The 21266-nt window shown below is 35.1% G+C and overlaps 1 protein-coding gene across 1 annotated transcript in view; it reads left to right on the top strand.

The window, feature by feature from the left end:
• Nucleotides 1-21266, top strand: part of FSIP2 (fibrous sheath interacting protein 2) — a 140620-nt gene that overhangs the window by 41554 nt on the left and 77800 nt on the right. The window contains exons 10-13 of the mRNA XM_068968447.1: nucleotides 6367-6479; nucleotides 7430-7475; nucleotides 8672-8778; nucleotides 13155-13215. Coding sequence (XP_068824548.1) covers nucleotides 6367-6479; nucleotides 7430-7475; nucleotides 8672-8778; nucleotides 13155-13215 — 327 coding nt within the window. The remainder of the gene's footprint in view (nucleotides 1-6366; nucleotides 6480-7429; nucleotides 7476-8671; nucleotides 8779-13154; nucleotides 13216-21266) is intronic.

Raw genomic sequence — 21266 nt, 5'->3', positions numbered from 1 at the left:
CAGGGAATCTTCCCGACCCAGGGATCGAACCCAGGTCTCCAGCATGGTAGACAGATGCTTTACTGCCTGAGCCACCAGGGAAGCACATTGAATTTTGAAAGTTACTAATATATTCTGAATATGTCTTTTTCAGGTATGTGATTTGAAAATAATTTAATCTGTGACTTGCCTTTCAATTTTCTGATTATTCAGTATGCCTATCCTTTTGCCCATATTGCAGTATTTTTGATTTTTGTAACTTCTTTTTGTCTTAAAATGAAGTAGTATACTTTCCAGCAAGTTTATTTTTCTTCCCAGTTTTTATGGACATTGTAATTCATATGCCTGAGTATTAGTTTTATACTCAGCTTTACATCAAAAAATATGCCAGAATTTTTGAATGAAAGAGAAATAAATCTTTACAGGGTCTTCCAATCCATAAACGTTGTATTTCTTCCTATTTGTTTCAGTTCAGTTCAGTTCAGTCACTCAGTCACGTCCGACTCTTTGCGACCCCGTGAATTGCAGCACGCTTGGCCTCCCTGTCCATCACCAACTCCCGGACTTCACTCAGATTCACGTCCATCGAGTCAGTGATGCCATCCAGCCATCTCATCCTCTGTCGTCCCCTTCTCCTCCTGCCCCCAATCTCTCCCAGCATCAAAGTCTTTTCCAATGAGTCAACCCTTCGCATGAGGTGGCTGGCCAAAGTACTGGAGTTTCAGCTTCAGCATCATTCCCTGCAAGGAAATCCCAGGGCTGATCTTCTTCAGAATGGACTGGTTGGATTTCCTTGCAGTCCAAGGGACTCTCAAGAGTCTTCTCCAACACCACAGTTCAAAAGCATCAATTCTTCGGCACTCAGCCTTCTTCACAGTCCAACTCTCACATCCATACATGACCGCAGGAAAAACCATAGCCTTGACTAGATGGACCTTAGTCAGCAAAGTAATGTCTCTGCTTTTGAATAAATATCTAGGTTCGTCATAACTTTTCTTCCAAGGAGTAAGCATCTTTTAATTTCATGGCTGCAGTCACCATCTGCAGTGATTTTGGAGCCCAACTACAAAACACTTATGAAAGAAATCAATGGTGACCTATTTGTTTAGGTCACCATTGATTTCTTTCATAAGTGTTTTGTAGTTTTCAGCTTAAAAATTTTGTATATGTTCTGTTATATTTATGAATAAATGCTTCATTTTTCATACTATTATACTTGGTATTTTATAAATTTGATTCCCAGTTGTCCGTGGCTATTGTTTTTACTATATGTTTTTGTACAGATATTTTAGTGGTTTTGTTCAAGGTAATAGTATACTTGCTTAGCTTATCACAATCAACTCTGACTAGACATTCTTACCTCTTTATGTAAAATGTAGAGTGTAAAATGTGGAAATCTTACCACTATATATGTTTCCTTATTCCTCTGCCCTTTGTTATTAGGTACCTTATATATTACGTCTACATACACCAAACACCCAGTCAGACAAAGTAATCATTATTTAAATAACTAAATAGAGGTAGACAGTTTATTATATTTAGTCAAATAATTTGCATTTTGGTTGCCTTTTAACTCTTGATGTTTCTGGTTATTTTTGTTCTTTCTTTCTTAACTTTTTTTCTACTGGAGTATAGTTGATTAACAATTTTGTGTTAGTTTCAGGTGTATAGAAAAGTAACATATATATATATCTATTCTTTTTCAAATATTTTTTGATGTGAAGAAATTCTTAATTCAGTACAATAAAATTTTACATGTTTTCATTATAGTTTGTATATTTTGTTACTTTTCCAGGCTCATTTGTATGAATTCTCTTTGATATTGAAAAATTATTAATCTTTCACTCTATTTGTGGGAAATATTTTCATCATTTTGTTAATGGCATTTTTAGCCTTTTTTATTAAACATTTCAAACAGAAGCAGAAACCAACAGAATACTTATGTGCCTCTCTTTCAATTTCAGCAATTCATGGACTATTTTGTTTTGTCTGTGCCTTCAACTTCTCCCTGGTGCCCTATTGTTTTAAAGTACATCACACACATTATTTCATCCATCAGTATATTATTATGTACCTAAAAGATAAGGATTATTTTTAATGCATAACCCCAATACCATGATCGTATTACACAAATGAATAAGTCATTAATGTAAAGTAAAAGAAAGTGAAGCCGCTCAGTTGTGTTCAACTCTTCGTGACCCCATGAATTGTAGCCTACCAGGCTCCTCCGTCCATAGGATTTTCCAGGCAAGAGTACTGGAGTCGGTTGCCATTTCCTTCCCCAGGGAGTGGATCGAACCCAGGTCTCCTGCATCGCAGGCAAACACTTTACCGTCTGAGCCACCAGGGAAGCCCTTAAGGGAAGTCCTTAATGTAATCAGACATTAAATCACTATTCAGCTTTCCAGTAATCTCATAAATATCCCAAAAATATTTGGAAGTTACTTTAAATCTATATTGACAAATATTGCAATTGTTTGTATATCTTCTGAGTCTCTTTTTAATCTATGGATTCTCCTTCCATATATCCCTCTTTTTCCTCCTTCCCTTCCTCCTCTTTTTTCAAGCCACTGTTTATTTGTTTCAGAAATTTAATTGCTTGCCTTGTTGACTGAAATTTTGCTGATTGCATCTATATGGTGTATGTTATTTCTTCTGTATTTCTAGTAAAGGATTAGTTTATTTACTTTCAGGTTCAGGTTCTTTAGCAAGGTTGATTCATAGATAGTAGCGTATCTTTCTATTAGGAAGCACCATAATATTGCAGTGTTTTACTCTTTGTGTTATTAACAGCCATTTGTGCTCAAGGCCTGATCTATGAATTAATTATAAGTTTCAAAATTGGGTTATTTTAATTCCATCATCTCTCCTTTATAAATTAGAATGGTCTAGCCCCAAGCATTCAGTATCATGAGGGGTTCAGGTTGGGGAACACGTGTATACCTGTGGTGGATTCATGTTGCTGTATGGCAAAACCAATACAATATTGTAAAGTAATTAGCCTCCAATTTAAATAAATTTATATTTAAAAAAATTAGAATGTTCTAATAAAAAGAAATTTACCCTCAACTTCTGATTGGTTACATTGTGATACAGGTATTTAAGAAAAGCAGACTGATGCTTAATATTTTAACATCATTTATAAGTTTTCAAAATAATGAATTATTTCAGTAGCGTCTTCCTTGCATGTGTGCTATGTCGCTTCAGTCATGTCCAACTCTTTGTAATGCTATGGACTGTAGCCCCCAGGATCCTCTGTCCAAGGGATTGTCCAGGCAAGAATACTGGAGTGTGTTGCTATGCCCTCTTCCAGGGGATCTTGCCAACCCAGAGATCAAACCTGACTCTCTTGCATTACTGACAGTTTCCTGCATTACAAGTGGATTCTTTACCCACTGACCTACCAGGGAAACTGTCCATAATGCTATTACTGTGCTTGTTGATGCTGAAATAAACAAGCACAATAATTATATACTGTGCTTGTTTGTGCTTGTTTATGCAGCTCTAGCAGGTGAGAGCCCCTTCAAGATAACTCTTGAATCCTTTTTGACACAACCCTATTGATTTTTGTTAGCTTTCTTGTTAACTGAGAAGCTTATCCTATACACATTCAGTTGTTTTCAACCAATGAATTTCATTGGCATTTTTGAAAAGATGAAGTGATATATGTATTTGGACCTATTTCTACACATGCTGTTTTATTCCATTGGTCTGTTTGCCCTTATGTGAAAACAGTATTCTATTAATTACTGTAACCTTATAATGAGTCTTGAAATTTGGCAGTTTGAGTTCTCTAACATTAATTGTTTTTCTCGGTTAACTTGGTTGTTCTAGGGCCATTGCGTTTCCATAGAAATTTTAATTTTTGATTGAAGTATAGTTTATTTATAATATGTTAGTTTCAGGTATAAAAATGATTCAGGGTTTTTTATAAATTATATTCCATTATAGGTTATTACACGCTGTTGGATATAATTCCTTGTGCTATACAGCAAATCCTTGTTGTTTTATCTATTTTATGAATATAGTTTGTATCCATTAATCCTATACTAATTTGTCTTTCCCTTACTCCGTCTCCCCTATGGTAACCATGTTTGTTTTCTAAGTCTGTAAGTCTGTTTCAATTTTGTAGAGATTCACTTGTATCACCTTTTTTAGATTCCACATATAAGTGATATCATGAAGTATTTGTCTCTCTCTATAGTCTTCCCTAGTGGCTCAGAGGTTAAAGTGTCTGCCTCCCGTGCGGGAGACCCAGGTTTGATCCCTGAGTCAGGAAGATCCCCTGGAGAAGGAAATGGTAACACACTCCAGTATTCTTGCCTGGAGAATCCCATGGATGGAGAAGCCTGGTAGGCTACTGTCCATGGGGTCACAGAGAGTCGGACACGACTGAGCGACTTCACTTTCACTTTCATATGACTTACTTCACTAAGCATAATATTCTCTCTAGGTCCATCCATGTTACTGTAAATGGCAATATCTCATTTTCTTTATGGCCACATAATATTAATATTCCATTTTGTGTGTATGTGTGTGTATCTTAAGCCAGTCATTTGTTGATGGGCACTTGAATTATTTCCATATTTTGACTATTGTAAATAGCAGTGCTGTGAACATTGGCATGCATGTATCTTTTCAGCTCTCCAATTTCTACAATTGTCATTTGGAATTTTTGTGGGCTCACCTTTCATTTCTTTTTCTTGCTGGCCAGGACTTCTGGAACAATATTGAACAAAAAGGTGATTGTGTACATCCTGATCTTGTTCTAAAATTTAAGGCTAAGTGATCAATATAAACTAAAATATTAGCTCTAGAGATCTGAAGATAACTTTTATCAAAGGAAAGACATATCCTCTCATACTTGCTTTCACTAAAAAGTTTCATCATGAATGGGTGTTGAGTTTTCCCATGTTTTTCCTTGCATCTTGGAGATAATCATCTAAATTTCCTTTCTCTTTGCTCCTACTGTGGTAAGTTACTTTGACATATTTTTGAATAATAATCCACCATACATTCTTGGGATAAGCATCACTTATTCATTATGTATTATTTTCTAATATATATATATATATATATATATATATATAGTTAGATTCAGTTTATTTATAAGTTTTACATCTTTTGGCATGGGAGGATATTAACTGAGTTTTTCTTGTAATGTCTTGTAATTTTTATATGATTTTTATATGTGACTGATTCTAGTTTCAGTATGAGTTAGGAGATGAGTTCACTCCTCTTCATTTTTCTGGATGAATTTGTGTAGAATTAGTGTAAATTCTTCCTTTAGTATGTTGTGCAATTCAGAAGGAAAGTAATTTGAGCCTAGAGTTTTCTTTGTGGAAATATTTTAAAGTACACATTCCATTTATTAAATAGACATGATGTTCTTCATATTTTCTATTTGTTCATGAATGCAGTTTGGTCATTTTTTGTTTTTGATGGAAAATATATCTCATTTTATAATTTATTGCTATACCTTTTCATAATTTATTATTTTTAGCATTATCTATAGACTCTGTTATGCCATTATCACTGTCTTTTTTTCCTGATTATTCTGACTTACCAGCTTTATTTAAACTGTTTACTTTATTTTCTCTTGTTTTTCTATTTCCTTTTCACTTGGATCTTATTTCTTTTCTTCTGCCTATTAAGTGTGACAAGGTTGTGGAAGAATTAAAACTTTGAGACACTGCTGAATAGTATGATATGGTGCAACCACTTTGGAAAACAGTTTGACATTTCTTAAAAATTAGACATATACCTACCATATGACCTAGCCATCTACTACTATGTATTTACTCAATAAAAATGAAAAGATATACTCACAAAAACTTGCACAGGTAGATTCATAAATATTTGTAAGTTGCCAAAACTGTAAATCCCAAACAACAGGGGAGTAGATAAAAATAATTGTGACACATCCACTGCAATGGAATAATTTTTAGAAATAAAAGGAATGAATTTTTAAAACATAAAATATTATGTCGAGTGAAAGAAGCCAGGCATAAAAAGTATACATACTATATGATACCATTCCTATACATGCAATATTATGTTGAGTAAAAGGAGCCAGGCAAAAAAAGAATACATACTATATGATACCATTCCTATCAAAATTCTAGAAAATGCAAATAAATCTTGTGTTAGAAGTACAGAGCAGTGTTGTCAGAGAATGCAAAGAAAGAGATAGATGGATTACAAAAGTGAATTGAGAACTTTCAGGGGGTGTTATAAATTTTATTTTGGTTGTAGTGATGGCTTCACAGTTATGAGCATATTTTTAAATTCAGGAAACCATACAGTTAAGTACAGTTTATGTTACTTCAATTATACTTCAGTGAGTTATTTTTAAAAATATGCTGTTTCTCTTCCATTTACTTTTAGGACCCTGCACAAACACTCTTCAGAGATCTCTAAGTAGTTCAAAGAATGTTGCCAAAAAAACTGTACCTGCTGTTGTTTGTCAGCCAGATGCACAAGATGATGCTCAACAAAAGGTATAAAATTATGTCTCAAACTTTTGTATGCTGATTATTAATTTATCTAGTTAACTGTTACTTCTATGAACCACCTCCTTCTCTAGCATGTTAACTTATCTGTTAGGTATATTAGGGTCTATTCCTGAGAACTGATCCTTTCCCCTATATGTGTTGATTTACCTTTGTGCTAAACTCACTATGTAATTTGCAGAAACTAATCCAAACAATCATTTAGCAACTGCAATGATAATATCTAATATCTATTGAGCATCTGTTGGCCAAAGCACTGTGGCTTTTTCCAGAAGGAAGGGAAAATGAATAAACCAGTCACATAGGATACATAATCTTTCCTCTTGCAGACTTATTGTTTAGGAAAGCAGACAGACACACACACAAAAAATGTTTCACAGTATGTAAAGAATATGGAATGATGCATTTTATTTTGATTCTAAGCAATGTGTTTTTAAAGCATTAATTGGATTAGAATAGTTTGGGTTGTATTTCCCTGAAACAAAGCAAATGACTAAAGTTTTTAGAATCAGCCATTAAATAGATTACCATGAATTTAACAAAGTATGGAATACTGGAAGAAGAAGTGAAGTCACTCAGTCGTGTCCGACTCTTTGCGACCGCATGGACTCTAGCCTACAAGGCTCCTCTGTCCATGGAATTTTCCAGGCCAGAGTACTGGAGTGTGTTGCCATTTCCTTCTCCAGGGGATCTTCCCCACTGGCCACATACTAAACTCAATTTTGAACTAGTGAAATACCTATAGAACTAGTACCTACCTGTAGAAGGTACCCTATGAGGCTGGTATTAAGTATTGCCTCTGAGACAGTTTTCATGAGAGAGTTAGAAGATTAAAGACAAGAAAATCTGTATTAATTTGGTTGATTGATGGAAGGCAAATCTCTTTAAGAAGTAAAGTTACTAATGAATGTTCTTATCGTTAATGTTGTGCCATTTAGAAAAATGGAGAGACAAGTGAAAAACCAAGTGTTTTTGATGATAGAGGTAAGAAAATAAAAAAAAATTTCATAATTGTTCTGTTATCTGTTAAGTACCTAATTATGGTTTCACCATATAGTTTCTCAAGTTGTTTTACTTGATTATAAAAATCATGTTTTTTTGGAAAATAAAGCATGATATGAAACTATTTATGAATTTTGATATTTTAATTAGCCTATATATTTGAATGATTGCTTGATGAGGATGGTTTTTGAAAATTTTGAGGTGTGGGCAAGTTAGAATACCTGCTGTAACTGTTCCAGTGATAAATAGAGTAAGGTACTGACATACTGTGGTTCAGTAGGTTACAATACAGAGCACTTCCCAGGAAGGCCCTCGTGTTCCACTGCCATATATTCCTCATAGACAATATATCCTAATTTGTATCTCCTCTTGAGTGCAATATACAAAAGCTAAGTTTTTCTGCATGTTTTTAGATTTCTGGAAGTCACTTAAAGCACTTCCATGCATATCCTACAGTATACACACATAGAAAATGCTAGAACCCTCCATGTAGTACCCAATGACCACCTCAGATTCAATACAAAAATCAAATTCTTCATCCTCCTGTTTTTACCCAGGCACAAAACTTGACTAATCTTTGACTCTTCCTCTTTCTTAAATTTTGTATCCTAAAATTACCAGTCTCTGTCTAACCTACCTTCTTAATTCCTTTTCCCCTCTCCTCTTTTCCATTTCCACAACTGCTGACTTTGTTTTGTCCATCCTTGAATATTTCAGTAATCTTTCCCCAACCTCTTCCTCTTCTTTTTAATCTACTATATGTTTTGGTATAAAAGCAATTTTCATAAAACACAGTTTTGGTTATTCCTCTATTCAAGTTGTAATTTTCCATTGCAGACTGAATGAAATGCAAATATCCAGTTAAATCTGCCAGTGGTTTGTGATTATAGGAATTAAATTGGCATAGTAGTATATGAGTTAAGATCAGAGGTTAAGGATCTCAGACTTGGTTTTGAGGGCAGTGGTGAGCCATTGAAAATTTGTAGGCACTGACCATCAGCAAAGCACATGTTATTCTTGGTGATACTTCCTTAACTTAGGTGAATCCCTGATTGATGTAACCCAGTGATTGAGCTCAGTCAGCAGGGAGAACATTGAATCAGTTCTTTTCATGAACATTCGTCCTTAATCCAGCAATATTATCTTTTTGTATGTAATTGTTTCTCGTCTTTGTCCAGGGGAGCCTTTTGTCTCAACTCAAGATTCAATGATTTCACCTCAGAATTCAGCTACAAGAAATTTTCCCAGATCTTCACTGATGTATTTGAATCATTCAAAAGTTGAGGTATATAATATTTCCTTTGCTCCAAATGCAAATAATAAATGAAGTACTATTTTATGATCATCATTGGTTAAAAATATTCATTCATGAAGCAACTATATAGAACAACTTTACTCACTGAAATTAATCATATAAAATTCCCCAAAATAGGCTGCAACATATAGTTCATGGTACATACCTGCAACCTTCAGAGAAAGTATCAAATTAGGCTTATTTGATTGGGCTTTGGATAGTGCTGATAGATTGTTCTGAGACAGACCATCTCTTCCCATTGCCTTTTGACTAATGATCAGTTAATTGCTTTTGAAAAGTTACCAGCAAAAGTTAAGGGTGTGACATCTGGGTATAACATAAATATATAGATACCTTTCTCTATGGGTTGCCAACTTGCTATCACAGGAGTCAAAAACCACATCTTCCATTACATTAGCAGCACAGTGTTAACTGGTTGAACTCTTAAAAAGTTAACATGATTTGAAAGAGATTTCAGTATACTGAAAATTTATTAAAATTTTTCTGAATGAATTCTATTTGATTACAGTAGAAAGTAGCATCATCTTCCATGTCCTCTAATGCATAATTTTTCAAAGAGTCCATTATATAAATTCATAAATGTGTGATTAATATAATATGCTTTTCTGTAGCACAGTTTTATTATGAACAAGCAGTTTACGTTTCAATGTTCTGCTGTGTTAATAACCACATTAAGCATGAAAAAGAGCTTTTTTTTACTAACTCTTAACATCTAAAGTCCTCATATTGCCCAACAAATATTAAAGACTATGTCATTTACTAAAAACCAAAACAACCACAAAAAAATGAGAAACTTCTTTAAATATATTTTATTATTGACCTTTTTTGAGTAATGTGTGTATTCTTAAATTTGTCAACCATATTTCTTGAAAAATGAATATTAAACATCTATAAATATCTAGTTTATTATGAGAAATACCATTAGAATTTTATTATGAAAAGTATTACATCCTGTTTCCAACATGTTGTACAAAGCTTACCACTGTCAGAAAATGTATGTCTGATGGCCTGTGTTCAACTCTTGGATCTGAGAATTTAAAATGTCTATTGTGAATTCACTGATTAGCTCTAGTAAATCAACGAATTCAACAAAGTTGCAGGATACAAGGTCAACACACAGGAATCACTTGCACTCCTATATACTAGCATTGAAAAATCAGAAAGGAATTAAGGAATCAATACCATTCACCATTGCAACAAAAAGAATAAAATATCTAGGAATAAACCTACCTAAGGAGACAAAAGACCTGTATACAGAAAACCGTGATGCTGATGAAAGAAGTCAAAGATGACATAAAGAGATGGAGAGATATTCCATGTTCCTGGGTAGGATGAATCAATATTTTGAAAATGACTATACTACCAAATGCAATCTACAGATTCAATGTGATCCCTATCAAATTACCAATGGCATTTTTCACAGAACTAGAACAAAAAATTTTGTGGTTCATATGGAATAGCCAGAGCAGTGTTGAGAAAGAAGGATGGAACTGGAAGAATCAACCTTCCTGACTTCACACTATACTTAAATGCTACAGTTATCAAGACAGTATGTTACTGGCACAAAAACAGAAATATTGACCATTGGAATAAGATAGAGAACCCAGAGATATACCTACATACCTATGGGTAACCTTATTTTTGACAAAGGAGGCAAAAATATACAATGGGGCAAGACAGCCTCTTCAGTAAGTGGTGCTGGGAAAACTGGTCAGCTACATGCAAAAAATGAAATTAGAATACTTCCTAATGCCATACACAAAGATATGGATTACTCAAAATGGATTAAAAGCCTAAATGTAAGACCAGAAACTATTAAACTCTTATAGGCAGAACACTCAATGACATAAATCAAAGCAAGATCTTCTGTGACCCACATTCTAGAGTAATGGAAATAAAAACAAAAATAAACAAATGGGACCTAATAAAACTTAAAAGCTTTTGCACAGCAAAGGAAACTACAAACAAGGTGAAAAGACAGCACTTGGAATGGAAGAAAATGATAGCAAAGGGAACAATGATAAAGAATTAATTTCAAAATGTACAAGCAGCTCATACAACTCAATACCAGAAAAGCAAACAACCCAGTCAAAAAGTGGGAAAGGAACCTGAAGAAACATTTCTCCAAAGAAGACATACAGATGGCTAGCAAGCACATGAAAAGATGCTCAACATCACTCATTATTAAATAAATTCAAGTCAAAACTAAAGTGAGATACCACCTCACACCAGTCAGAATGCCCATCATTGAAACTTTTACAAACAATAAATGTTGGAGAGGGTGTGGAGAAAAGGGAACCCTCTCGCATTGCTGGTGGGAATGTGAACTGATATAGCCACTAAGGAAGACAGTGTGGAGACTCCTTAAAAAGCTAGGAATAAAACCACCATGTGACCCAGCAATCCTACTCCTAGACATATACCCTGAGGAAATCAAAATTGAAAAAGACACACATCCCCCAATGTTCATTGCTGCACTTTATACAATATCTAGAACATGGAAGCAACCTAGATGTCCATCGACAGATGAATGGATAAAGAAGCTATGGTACATATATACAACGGAATACTACTCAGCCATAAAAAGGAACACATCTGAATCTATTTAATGAGGTGGATGAAACTGGAACCTATTATGCAAAGTGAAGTAAGTCAGAAAGAGAAATATAAATATAGTATAAAAAGTGAAAGTGAAAGTGAAGTCGCTCAGTCGTTTCCGACTCCTTGCGACCCGATGGACTGTAGCCTACCAGGCTCCTCTGTCCATGGGATTTTCCAAGCAATAGTACTGGAATGGATTGCCATTGCCTTCTCCAGGGGATCTTCCCAACCCAAGGTTCGAACCCAGGTCTCCCACAATGTAGACAGATGCTTTACCGTCTGAGCCACCAGGGAAGTCCAAATATATTATACTGACACATATATATATATATGTAATCTGAAGAGATGGCACTGATGAATTTATTTTCAGAGCAGCAGTAGAGAAACAGACATAGAGAAAAGACCTATGGACATGGTGGGATGAGAGGAGGGAGAAGGGGAGATATGAAGAGAGTAACATAGAAATTTATAATACCATATGTAAAAGAGATAGCCAATGGGAATTTGATGTATGACTCAGGCAACTCAAACAGGGGCTCTGTGACAGGCTGAAGGGTGGGAAGGGAGGGAGGAGACATGGGTGTACCTATGGCCGATTCTTGTTGATATATGACAGAAAACCACAAAATTCTGTAAAGCAAATTATCCTTCAGTTTAAAAAAATTTATTTTTAAAGTCTATTGTGAAATTTCCTGGCACTCCAATGGTTAGGACTTGGCATTTCACTGTTGGATGTCTGGGTTTCATACCTGGTCTGGAACTTATGATCCTGCAAGCTACACAGTGTAGCCCCCCAAAAAGAAAAATCTGTTGCATCTGATTCACTGCTCTCAAACTCTCATATATTCGGAGAATCTGCACTCTGCCTTCCAGCTCTACTTAAATGTTTATTCTTTTGGTGTTTAAAAAAAAAAAAAAGTACCTGTTCATTTATTCCATTGAGTTAGCTTCCTTACTAATCAGTGCACTCCAAAGATAGTTAATTTAACAGTAAATGATATTGTGCAGAAAAGAACAGGCTTGAGAATACTGACTTCGTAGTGGCTTGCTTGCAAGACTGGCCTTTGGCTAGTGTTTGGGAACTTGGCTTTTCTAACATTCTCTAACTGATATGAAAATTCCCTAACTGAACAGGTACATACATGTACCTAGACTCTGCAGAAAATATGATTTTTGTTGAACATCTGATTTCCTTTTGGGAGGCTAGAATTTCAGATATGCATTAGGCAGAGGATGGCTTCATGATGAACCTTCAATAAAAACCTTAAGTGCTGAGTTTCTAATGGATTTCTGAGGCCAAAACATTGTATACATGTACTTTTATTGCTGGAGAAAAGAGCACGTTCAAATGTGTCATTTCACAGGCAGGAGAAAGCAACTGTGCTTTTATTTTCCCAGACTCCTGCTGTCTCTCCCCCTTACTTATCCTATAGTGTATCCTTTTACTATTAATATAATAAATATTAGATGTGAATACAACTATATTCTGAGTCCCCTGAGTCTTTGCAAATTACCACGTGTGCATAGTCTTGTGGCCCTCCTATAATATAGCTATAAACTTGCTTAATTCCATAAATAATAGATGTAATATAACCATCAAAATGTGTGCATTTCTTTAAAAAAATACATTTAAGAGAAGTTCTCAAAAATAATAAATATTTGTGTTTTAAATATATAAATAATAGATGATCAGATCCTGGAAATAATTATTTGAAGATATTTGTTTTATTGTTTGTATTATGTAGAAGGAGATAAATGTTGACTGGAATGGAAGATCAAAGAGAACAAGCCTGTTTTGCAAACCAGGTAAATATCAACAGCTATTGAGTAAATCATGCAGTCTGTTAATTCACTTTTTCAACTAACATTTATTGAGCACCTGATTCATGCCGAGTATTGTGCTAAAGACTGAAAAAAGAAAATGCATAGTTCAGTTATATTGTAGTAAGGAGATAGACATGACAACAATCACAACCCAATAAGGTAAGTACAATAAAGAAAGTAGGTGTGCATACATATCAGAGGAAATATAAAGAAGACAGTGCCTAGGTCTACCTAGGGTCCTCAGAGAAGCCTTTACAGAATAGGTCATAATTAAGACATGAAGGAGGAGAAGGAATTTTCTATTTTAATTTTGAGAAAATTGATGCTTTTAAGATTAATTTTTCTTTCTCTAAATACTGAGTGCCTTTCTGTGGAGAAGTTGCCTTGAATATTGTTTTATTATATACATATATGACACATAAATATGTGAAACATGATATAGATTGGTTCTGTACGTGAGTTTATTCCTAAGTAATTTTATCATTTTTATAAATATTTTTCTATATTCATGTATAAATAGGTTCCTAATGCTAGAGAAACACAGTAAAGTTTTTCATTTTTTATTGAATTACCTTATGAAAATCTCATTAATTCTTAACATTTTTTTCATATCTCTTTTTTTAAATAAATGATTATGTGAGAAAATTCTTAAAAATTCCCAAGTGTTTGTGCTCATTTTAATATCCTTTCTAAAAATAATTACTGGAACTTCCAATATAAGTGGCATGGTAGTTAACAATATGCCTGTTAAATTTGTGGTTTTACCTGAAATAGTTTTGATGTTTCACCGTATAGGATATTTGCCATTGCTTTTGGTAAACATACCTTTATTATCTTTAAATAATGTTTTTCTATCTTATTAGGAATGTTACAGCTGAAGATGAAATTATGAATTTATTTTATGAAATAAAGTCATTTTAAAAATCTTTTCTAGTACCTATTGATACAATCATGTGATACTTTCTTCTTTAATTTATAAGGATCATATTGATAGATTCTATCATATGCTATTTTCCTATTTCAGAAATAAATTGCACTCATGTTTTACTTTTGCATATTCTTTAAATTGAAGTAAAACATAATCAGAAAAGATTACAAAACAATATACAGCTTAATGAATTAACAAAGGAAAATACCCATGAAACCACAACATAGGAGAAATAGAATGTTGCAAATCTAGTAGAAGGAAAACCTAGTTATACACACTCCCAATCAATATTCTCTCTTCTCACAAAATACTGTCATTATCTTGATTTCTGATATAGTTTATATATATATATATTTGTATATATTAGTGCAGTTCCCTACCATCTTCTTATCAAACCAATACTCCACTGTCCTAATTCCAAAAGCCTTTTAACATATCTTGATATCCAGTAAAGCAAGTATAGTATCTTGGCCCTTTGCCTTTCCATATAAATTTTACAAGAATATATTTAAGTTTCCTTTAATTTCTCTCAATAATACTTATGCTTTTGTGTCTTAAATATATCTCTATTGGATTTATTCCTGGGAGCTTGATTTTTTAATGATCTTTTAAAGAGTATCTTTTAAATTTGTATTTTTATATTTATCAATAGTCTAATGAAATAAAATTGTTTTCTATATTAGTCAGAAACCAGGGTAAACCCAATTATTATTCCTAATATTTCATTTGCAGATTATTTTAGACTTTCTACATATATTATTGTTTCTTACAAGTGTCAGTATTTCTTCCTGTTCAACCCTCTATCTCTTTATATATATATATATTTTTTTAACTGTCTAGGAGCATTAGTGTGTTGAACAAGGCAGTTTTTTATTCCCAATCTGAGAGTGAAAACTTAACAAAAATGTCTGCTTATTTTTTTCTTTTTCTTTTGGATCTTAGCATATTAAGGATGTTGTCTTAAAGCCTTAACCTGCTAACCAAAATCTTTCATTACGAATGGATGTTGAGTTTTTTCCACCTGGATTTTGCTTTTGTTGTTTTACATCTATTGAGATGGTTATATGATTTTTTTCCTTTATCTGGTTAATGAATTATGTTAATTTTTCAAAATGTTGCTCCAATCTTTTCTTGAAAGAAAGTGCAAGTGTTAGTCACTCAGTTGAGTCCATCTCTTGGCGACCCCATGGATTGTAGCTTGCCAGGCTCCCAAATCCATGTAATTCTCCAAGCAAGAATACCAAAGTAGAGTTGGTTGCCATTCTCTTTTCCAGGGAATCTTCCCAATCTATGGATTGAATCCAGGTCTCCTGCATTGCAAGCAGATTCTCTACCATCTGAGCTACCAAGGAAACCAAATCTTTTTTTACTTCAAATAATAATCATATGATCATCATGTATTATTTTTCTCTGCACCTGGATTCAGTCTACTTAAGTTTTGTTTTTAATTTCTTGCTTCTGTAGTGATGACAGTGATTAGCTTATAATTTTCACTTCTCATACCTTTTTGACATGGTTGTGCTATGGTTGTTCTCATTAGTGTTTCATCCTTTATTTTCTTCTGGAAGAGCTAGGTAGAATATTGGGATGATTTTTTTTTTCCCTTACACATTGTATAGAATTTATTTGTGAAGCTATCTGGGCTAGGAGTTACTTTGTTACGTAGTTCTTAATTACAATTTAAACTTTTTTTTTTCATTTTTAAAGTCTGTTGAATCTTTTTAAATTTATTTTTCAATGAAAATGAATGTTTTTAATGGTAAAAGATACAATTCACAAAGAAGATAGATATCATAAACCATTAGATACCTAACAACAAAGATACATAAAGCAAAAATCAGAAGAAATAAAAGGAAAATGAAAAAAGTATATAATCATGGTGAGACATATTAACATTTATCTGAGAATATTTTATCTAGTGCAGAAAAGAATAAGAATAGTAGCATCTTGAATGATGTCATTAATAGATATCCTATACAAATATATTTAAATTCCGTGTTTCATATATTGTTATTAGAAGCACATAGGATATTTAGGAAAACTGACAAAAAGATAAACATTACTAAATTTAAAAAAGTAGAATTTTTTTTTTGTGATTCAGTTATAATATATACATATATTATTTTAAAATTATTTTCCATTATAGGGTATTACAAGATATTAACTATAGCTCCCTGTGCTATACAATAAGCCTTTGTTGCTTGTTGCATATCTATTTTTTAAATTAGAAATCTAGTATTCTATTTACAGTAAACCAAGCAAGTAGAATCAAAATGTCATAAAATATTTTAGTTAGGCAGAAATTCATAAGTTTTCTAAAATATATATTATACGTATTATTTATATATATGTATACAAGAGCTTTTCTACTACACATGATAAAGGCTTGAGAAAGAACATAAAAAAAAAGAGATGGAAAAATTGGACATCATAAACCAAATGAAATGGGAGCACTGAAATTAAAAAGTGAAACAAACTAGATAAAAGTAAAATAGCTTCATATAGTCCAGTTGTTTTTAAACATGACTGCTCATTAGAAACATATCTGGAGCCCTGGCAAAAGGAAAAGCCATACCTGGGCATTTGTATTTTTCAAAAAATTCCAAGATACTTCTGATTAGCATCTGGATTTTAAAAAGTTATTACAGGTTTTTCTATTAAGTGGTAGTTTTGGTGAGACAGAATTCTGTTATTTTTCTGTTAACCAGTCATGATACAGTGGTATTGAGTAATAGTTACATAATTGCTATAGTGAAAGATGTTGATCAGTTTTGGCAATCAATAGCCAGCCAAAAAATAAAGATAAGTACAATCATAAGCCATAATGGGAACATCATTAACCTAAAAATATAAAATAATTACATACAATTTGGGGGGATCAAGCAGAGTGATGTGGTAAGTGGAAGTGAATACATGTGCATGTTTTCATCTCCTTAGCCAATCTATGTCTTTTGATTGGTGTACTTAATCCATTTACATTTAAGGTAATTATAGATATATATGGGCTTCCCTGGTAGCTCAGCTGGTAAAGAATCTGCGTGCAATGCAGGAGATCCCAGCTCGGTTCCTGGATAGGGAAGATTCTCTGGAGAAGAGATAGGCTACCCACTCCAGTATTCTTGGGATTCCTTGGTGGCTCAGACAGTAAAGAATCTGCCCGTAATATGGGAAACCTGTGTTTGATCCCTGGGTTTGGAAGATCCCTGGAAGAGGGCATAGCAATCCACTCCAGTATTCTTTCCTGGAAAATCCTCATGGACAGAAGAGCCTGGTCGGCTATAGTCCATGGTGTCACAAAGAGCTGGACATTACTGAGCAATTAAGAACAACATATGGATATGTATGATCCTATTATCATTTCCTTAATTGTTTTAGGTTTATTTTCTATGGATAAGTCTTTTCCTTGTTTCCTGCCTAGAGAAAATCCTTTAGCATTTATTGTAAGGCTGGTTTGGTGGTGCTGAATTATCTTCACATTTGCTTGTCTGGAAAGCTTTTGATTCCTCCATCAGATCTGAAAGAGAGTCTTGCTCAGTAGAATATTTTGGTTGTAGGTTCTTCCCTTTCATCACTTTAAATATATCATGCCACTGGCTTGTAGAGTTTCTGTTGAGAAATCAGCTGATAGCCTGATGTGAGTTCCCTTGTATGTTATTTGTCATTTTTCCCTTATTGTTTTTAATATTTTATCTTTGTCTTTAATTCTTGTGAGTTTGAATACTGTGTGTCTCAGTGTGTTCCTCCTTTTATTTATCCTGCCTGGCACTCTGTGCTTCCTGGACTTGGCTGACTATTTCCTTTCCCGTGTTAGGGAAGTTTTCAGCTGTTACCTCTTCACGTATTTTCTCGGGTCCTTTCTCTTTCTCTTCTCCTTCAGGGACCCCTATGATGCAAATGTTGGTGCATTTAATGTCCCAGAGGTCTCTTCGGCTGTTTTCATTTCTTTTCATTGTTTTTTTCTATGTTCTGTGGCACTCATTTCAGCCATTCTGTGCTCTAGGGCATTTATCTGTTCTTCTGCCTCAGTTGCTGTTCTGCTACTAATTCCTTCTAGTGTATTATTCATCTATTTGTTCTTTAGTTCTTCTAGGTCTTTGATAAACATTTCTTGCATCTTCTCAATAATTGCCTCCATTCTGTTTCTGAGATTCTAAATCATCTTCATTATCATTATTCTGAATTCTTTTTCTGGAAGGTTCCCTATATCCATTTTATTTAGTTGTTTTTCTGGGATTTTATCTTGTCCCTTTATGTGGGATATAACTTTCTGCTTTTTCACACTGATTAACTTTCTGCAATTTTTTTTTGTTTTAATCACTATGGGGATGTGGTTCTTCTGTCTACCCTCTGATAGAGGAGGTTAAGAGGTTTGTGTAAGCTTCCTGATGGGAGAGACTGGTGGTGGGAAAAATTGGATCTTGCTCTGGTGGACAGGGCCTTGCTCAGTAAAACTTTAATCCAAATATCTGCTGATGGGTGGGGTTGTGCGCCCTCCTAGGTTTTTGGCTTGAGACAACCCAAGGCTTTATGGTTATCCCCTGGAGAAGGAAATGGCAACCCACTCCAGTATCCTTGCCTGGAAAATCTCATGGACAGAGGAGCCTGGTGGACTGCAGTCCATGGGGTCGCAAAGAGTCAGGCACAACTAAACAAACTATTGTACTGTAAGCTTCCCTGGTGGCTCAGAGGCTGCAATGCAGAAGACCTGGGTTTGATCCCTGGGTCAGGAAGATACCCTGGAGAGTGAAATGGCAACCCACTCTGATATTCTTGCCTGGAAAATCACATGGGATGGAGAAGCCAGATAGGTTACAGTCCATGGGGTCGCAAAGAGTCCAACATGACTGAGCGACTTCAGTTTCTTTTCAATAGAGACCTCCAAGAAGGTTTACACCATGGGAGACTGGTGCTCCCGTTCCTGTGGTTCTCCCGTTGCTGTGGTGAGCCCCTGCTAAACCTCCACAGGAGACTGTCCAACACCAGCAGGTAGTTTTGCTTCAGATTTCTGTGGGATCACTGCTCCTTTCTTCTGAGTCTTGGTATCACAGGGTTTTGTTTGTGCTTTTCAAGACTGGAGTCTGTTTCCTCCAGTCCTGTGAAAATCTTATAATCAAATCCCTCTGGCTTTCAAGGTCAGGTTCCCTGGGGAGTCCAGTCATTGTGGGATCACCAGGCTTGGATGCCTGATGTGGGGTTCAGAACCTTTACAAAGTGGGAGAACTTCTTTGGTATTATTGTTCCCAATTTGTGGGTCACCCACCTGGTGGGTGTGGATTTGATTTTACCATGATTGTGCCCCTCATGCTGTCTCACTGACATCTCTTCTTCATCTTTGGATGTTGGCTATCATTTTTTGGTAGGTTCCAGCATCTTCCTGGAGAAGGCAATGGCAACTCACTCCAGTACTCTTGCCTGGAAAATCCCATGGATGGTGGAGCCTGGTAGGCTGTGGTCCATGGGGTCAGTAAGAGTTGGACACGACTGAGTGACTTCACTTTCTGTTTTCACTTTCATGCATTGGAGAAGGCAATGGCAACCCACACCAGCGCTCTTGCCTGGAGAGTCCCAGGAATGGCAGAGCCTGTTGGGTTGCCGTCTATGGGTTCGCACAGAGTCAAACATTACTGAACCGACTTAGCAGCAGCAGCAGTAGCAGCATCTTCCTGTCAATGGTTGTTCAATAGCTAGTTCTACAATTTAAAAATTTTAAATATAGGATCAATTAGCTATTTGTCTTGGTGGTAAGTTATCTTTTTCTTGAAATTGATAAACTCCCTTAAGTTTCCAAATGTATTAGCATAAAATTATCCATCAGTTCAGTTCAATTCAGTTGCTCAGTCATGTCCGACTCTTTGTGACCCCATGAATCACAACACGCCAGGCCTCCCTGTCCATCACCAACGCCTGGAGTTCACTCAGACTCATGTCCCTCGAGTCAGTGATGCCATCCAGCCATCTCATCCTCTGTCGTCTCCTTCTCCTCCTGCCCCCAATCCCTCCCAGCATCAGAGTCTTTTCCAATGAGTCAACTCGTCACATGAAGTGGCCAGAGTACTAGAGTTTCAGCTTTAGCATCATTCCTTACAAAGAAATCCCAGGGTTGATCTCCTTCAGAATGGACTGGTTGGATCTCCTTGCAGTCCAAGGGATTCTCAAGAATCTTCTCCAACACCACAGTTCAAAAGCATCAATTCCTTGGAACTCAGCCTTCTTCACAGTCTAACTCTCACATTCATACATGACCACAGGAAAAACTATAGCCTTGACTAGATGGACCTTAGTTGGCAAAGTAATGTCTCTGCTTTTTAATATGCTATCTAGGTGGGTCATAACTTTCCTTCTAAGGAGTAAGCGTCTTTTAATTTCATGGCTGGAATCACTGTCTGCAGTGATTTTGGAGACCAAAAAAATAAAGTCTGACACTGTTTCCACTGTTTCCCCATCTACTTCCCATTAAGTGATAGGACCAGATGCCATGATCTTCGTTTTCTGAATGTTGAGTTTTAAGCTAACTTTTTCACTCTCCTCTTTCACTTTCATCAAGGGTCTTTTTAGTTCCTCTTCACTTTCTGCCATAAGGGTGGTGTCATCTGCATATCTGAGGTTATTGAGATTTCTCCCAGCAATCTTGATTCCAGCTTGTGTTTCTTCCAGTCCAGAGTTTCTCATGATGTACTCTGCATAGAAGTTAAATAAGCAGGGTGACAGTATACAGCCTTGACGTATTCCTTTTCCTATTTGGAACCAGTCTGTTGTTCCATGTCCAGTTATAACTGTTGCTTTCTGACTTGCTTATAGATTTCTCAAGAGGCATGTCAGGTGGTCTGGTATTCTGATCTCTTTCAGAATTTTCCGGTTTATTGTGATCCACACAGCCAAAGGCTTTGGCATAGTCAATAAAGCAGGAAGAGATGTTTTTCTGGAGCTCTCTTGCTTTTTCCATGATCCAGCAGATGTTGGCAATTTGATCTCTGGTTCCTCTGCCTTTTCTAAAACCAGCTTGAACATCAGGAAGTTCACGGTTCATGTATTGCTGAAGCCTGCCTTGGAGAATTTTGAGCATGACTTTACTAGCATGTGAGATGAGTGCAATTGTGTGGTAGTT

Source organism: Capricornis sumatraensis, chromosome 3, assembly GCF_032405125.1.
Source record: "Capricornis sumatraensis isolate serow.1 chromosome 3, serow.2, whole genome shotgun sequence".
In the NCBI taxonomy this organism is placed as follows: domain Eukaryota; kingdom Metazoa; phylum Chordata; class Mammalia; order Artiodactyla; family Bovidae; genus Capricornis; species Capricornis sumatraensis.
This window is presented reverse-complemented; position numbering and strand designations above follow the sequence as displayed.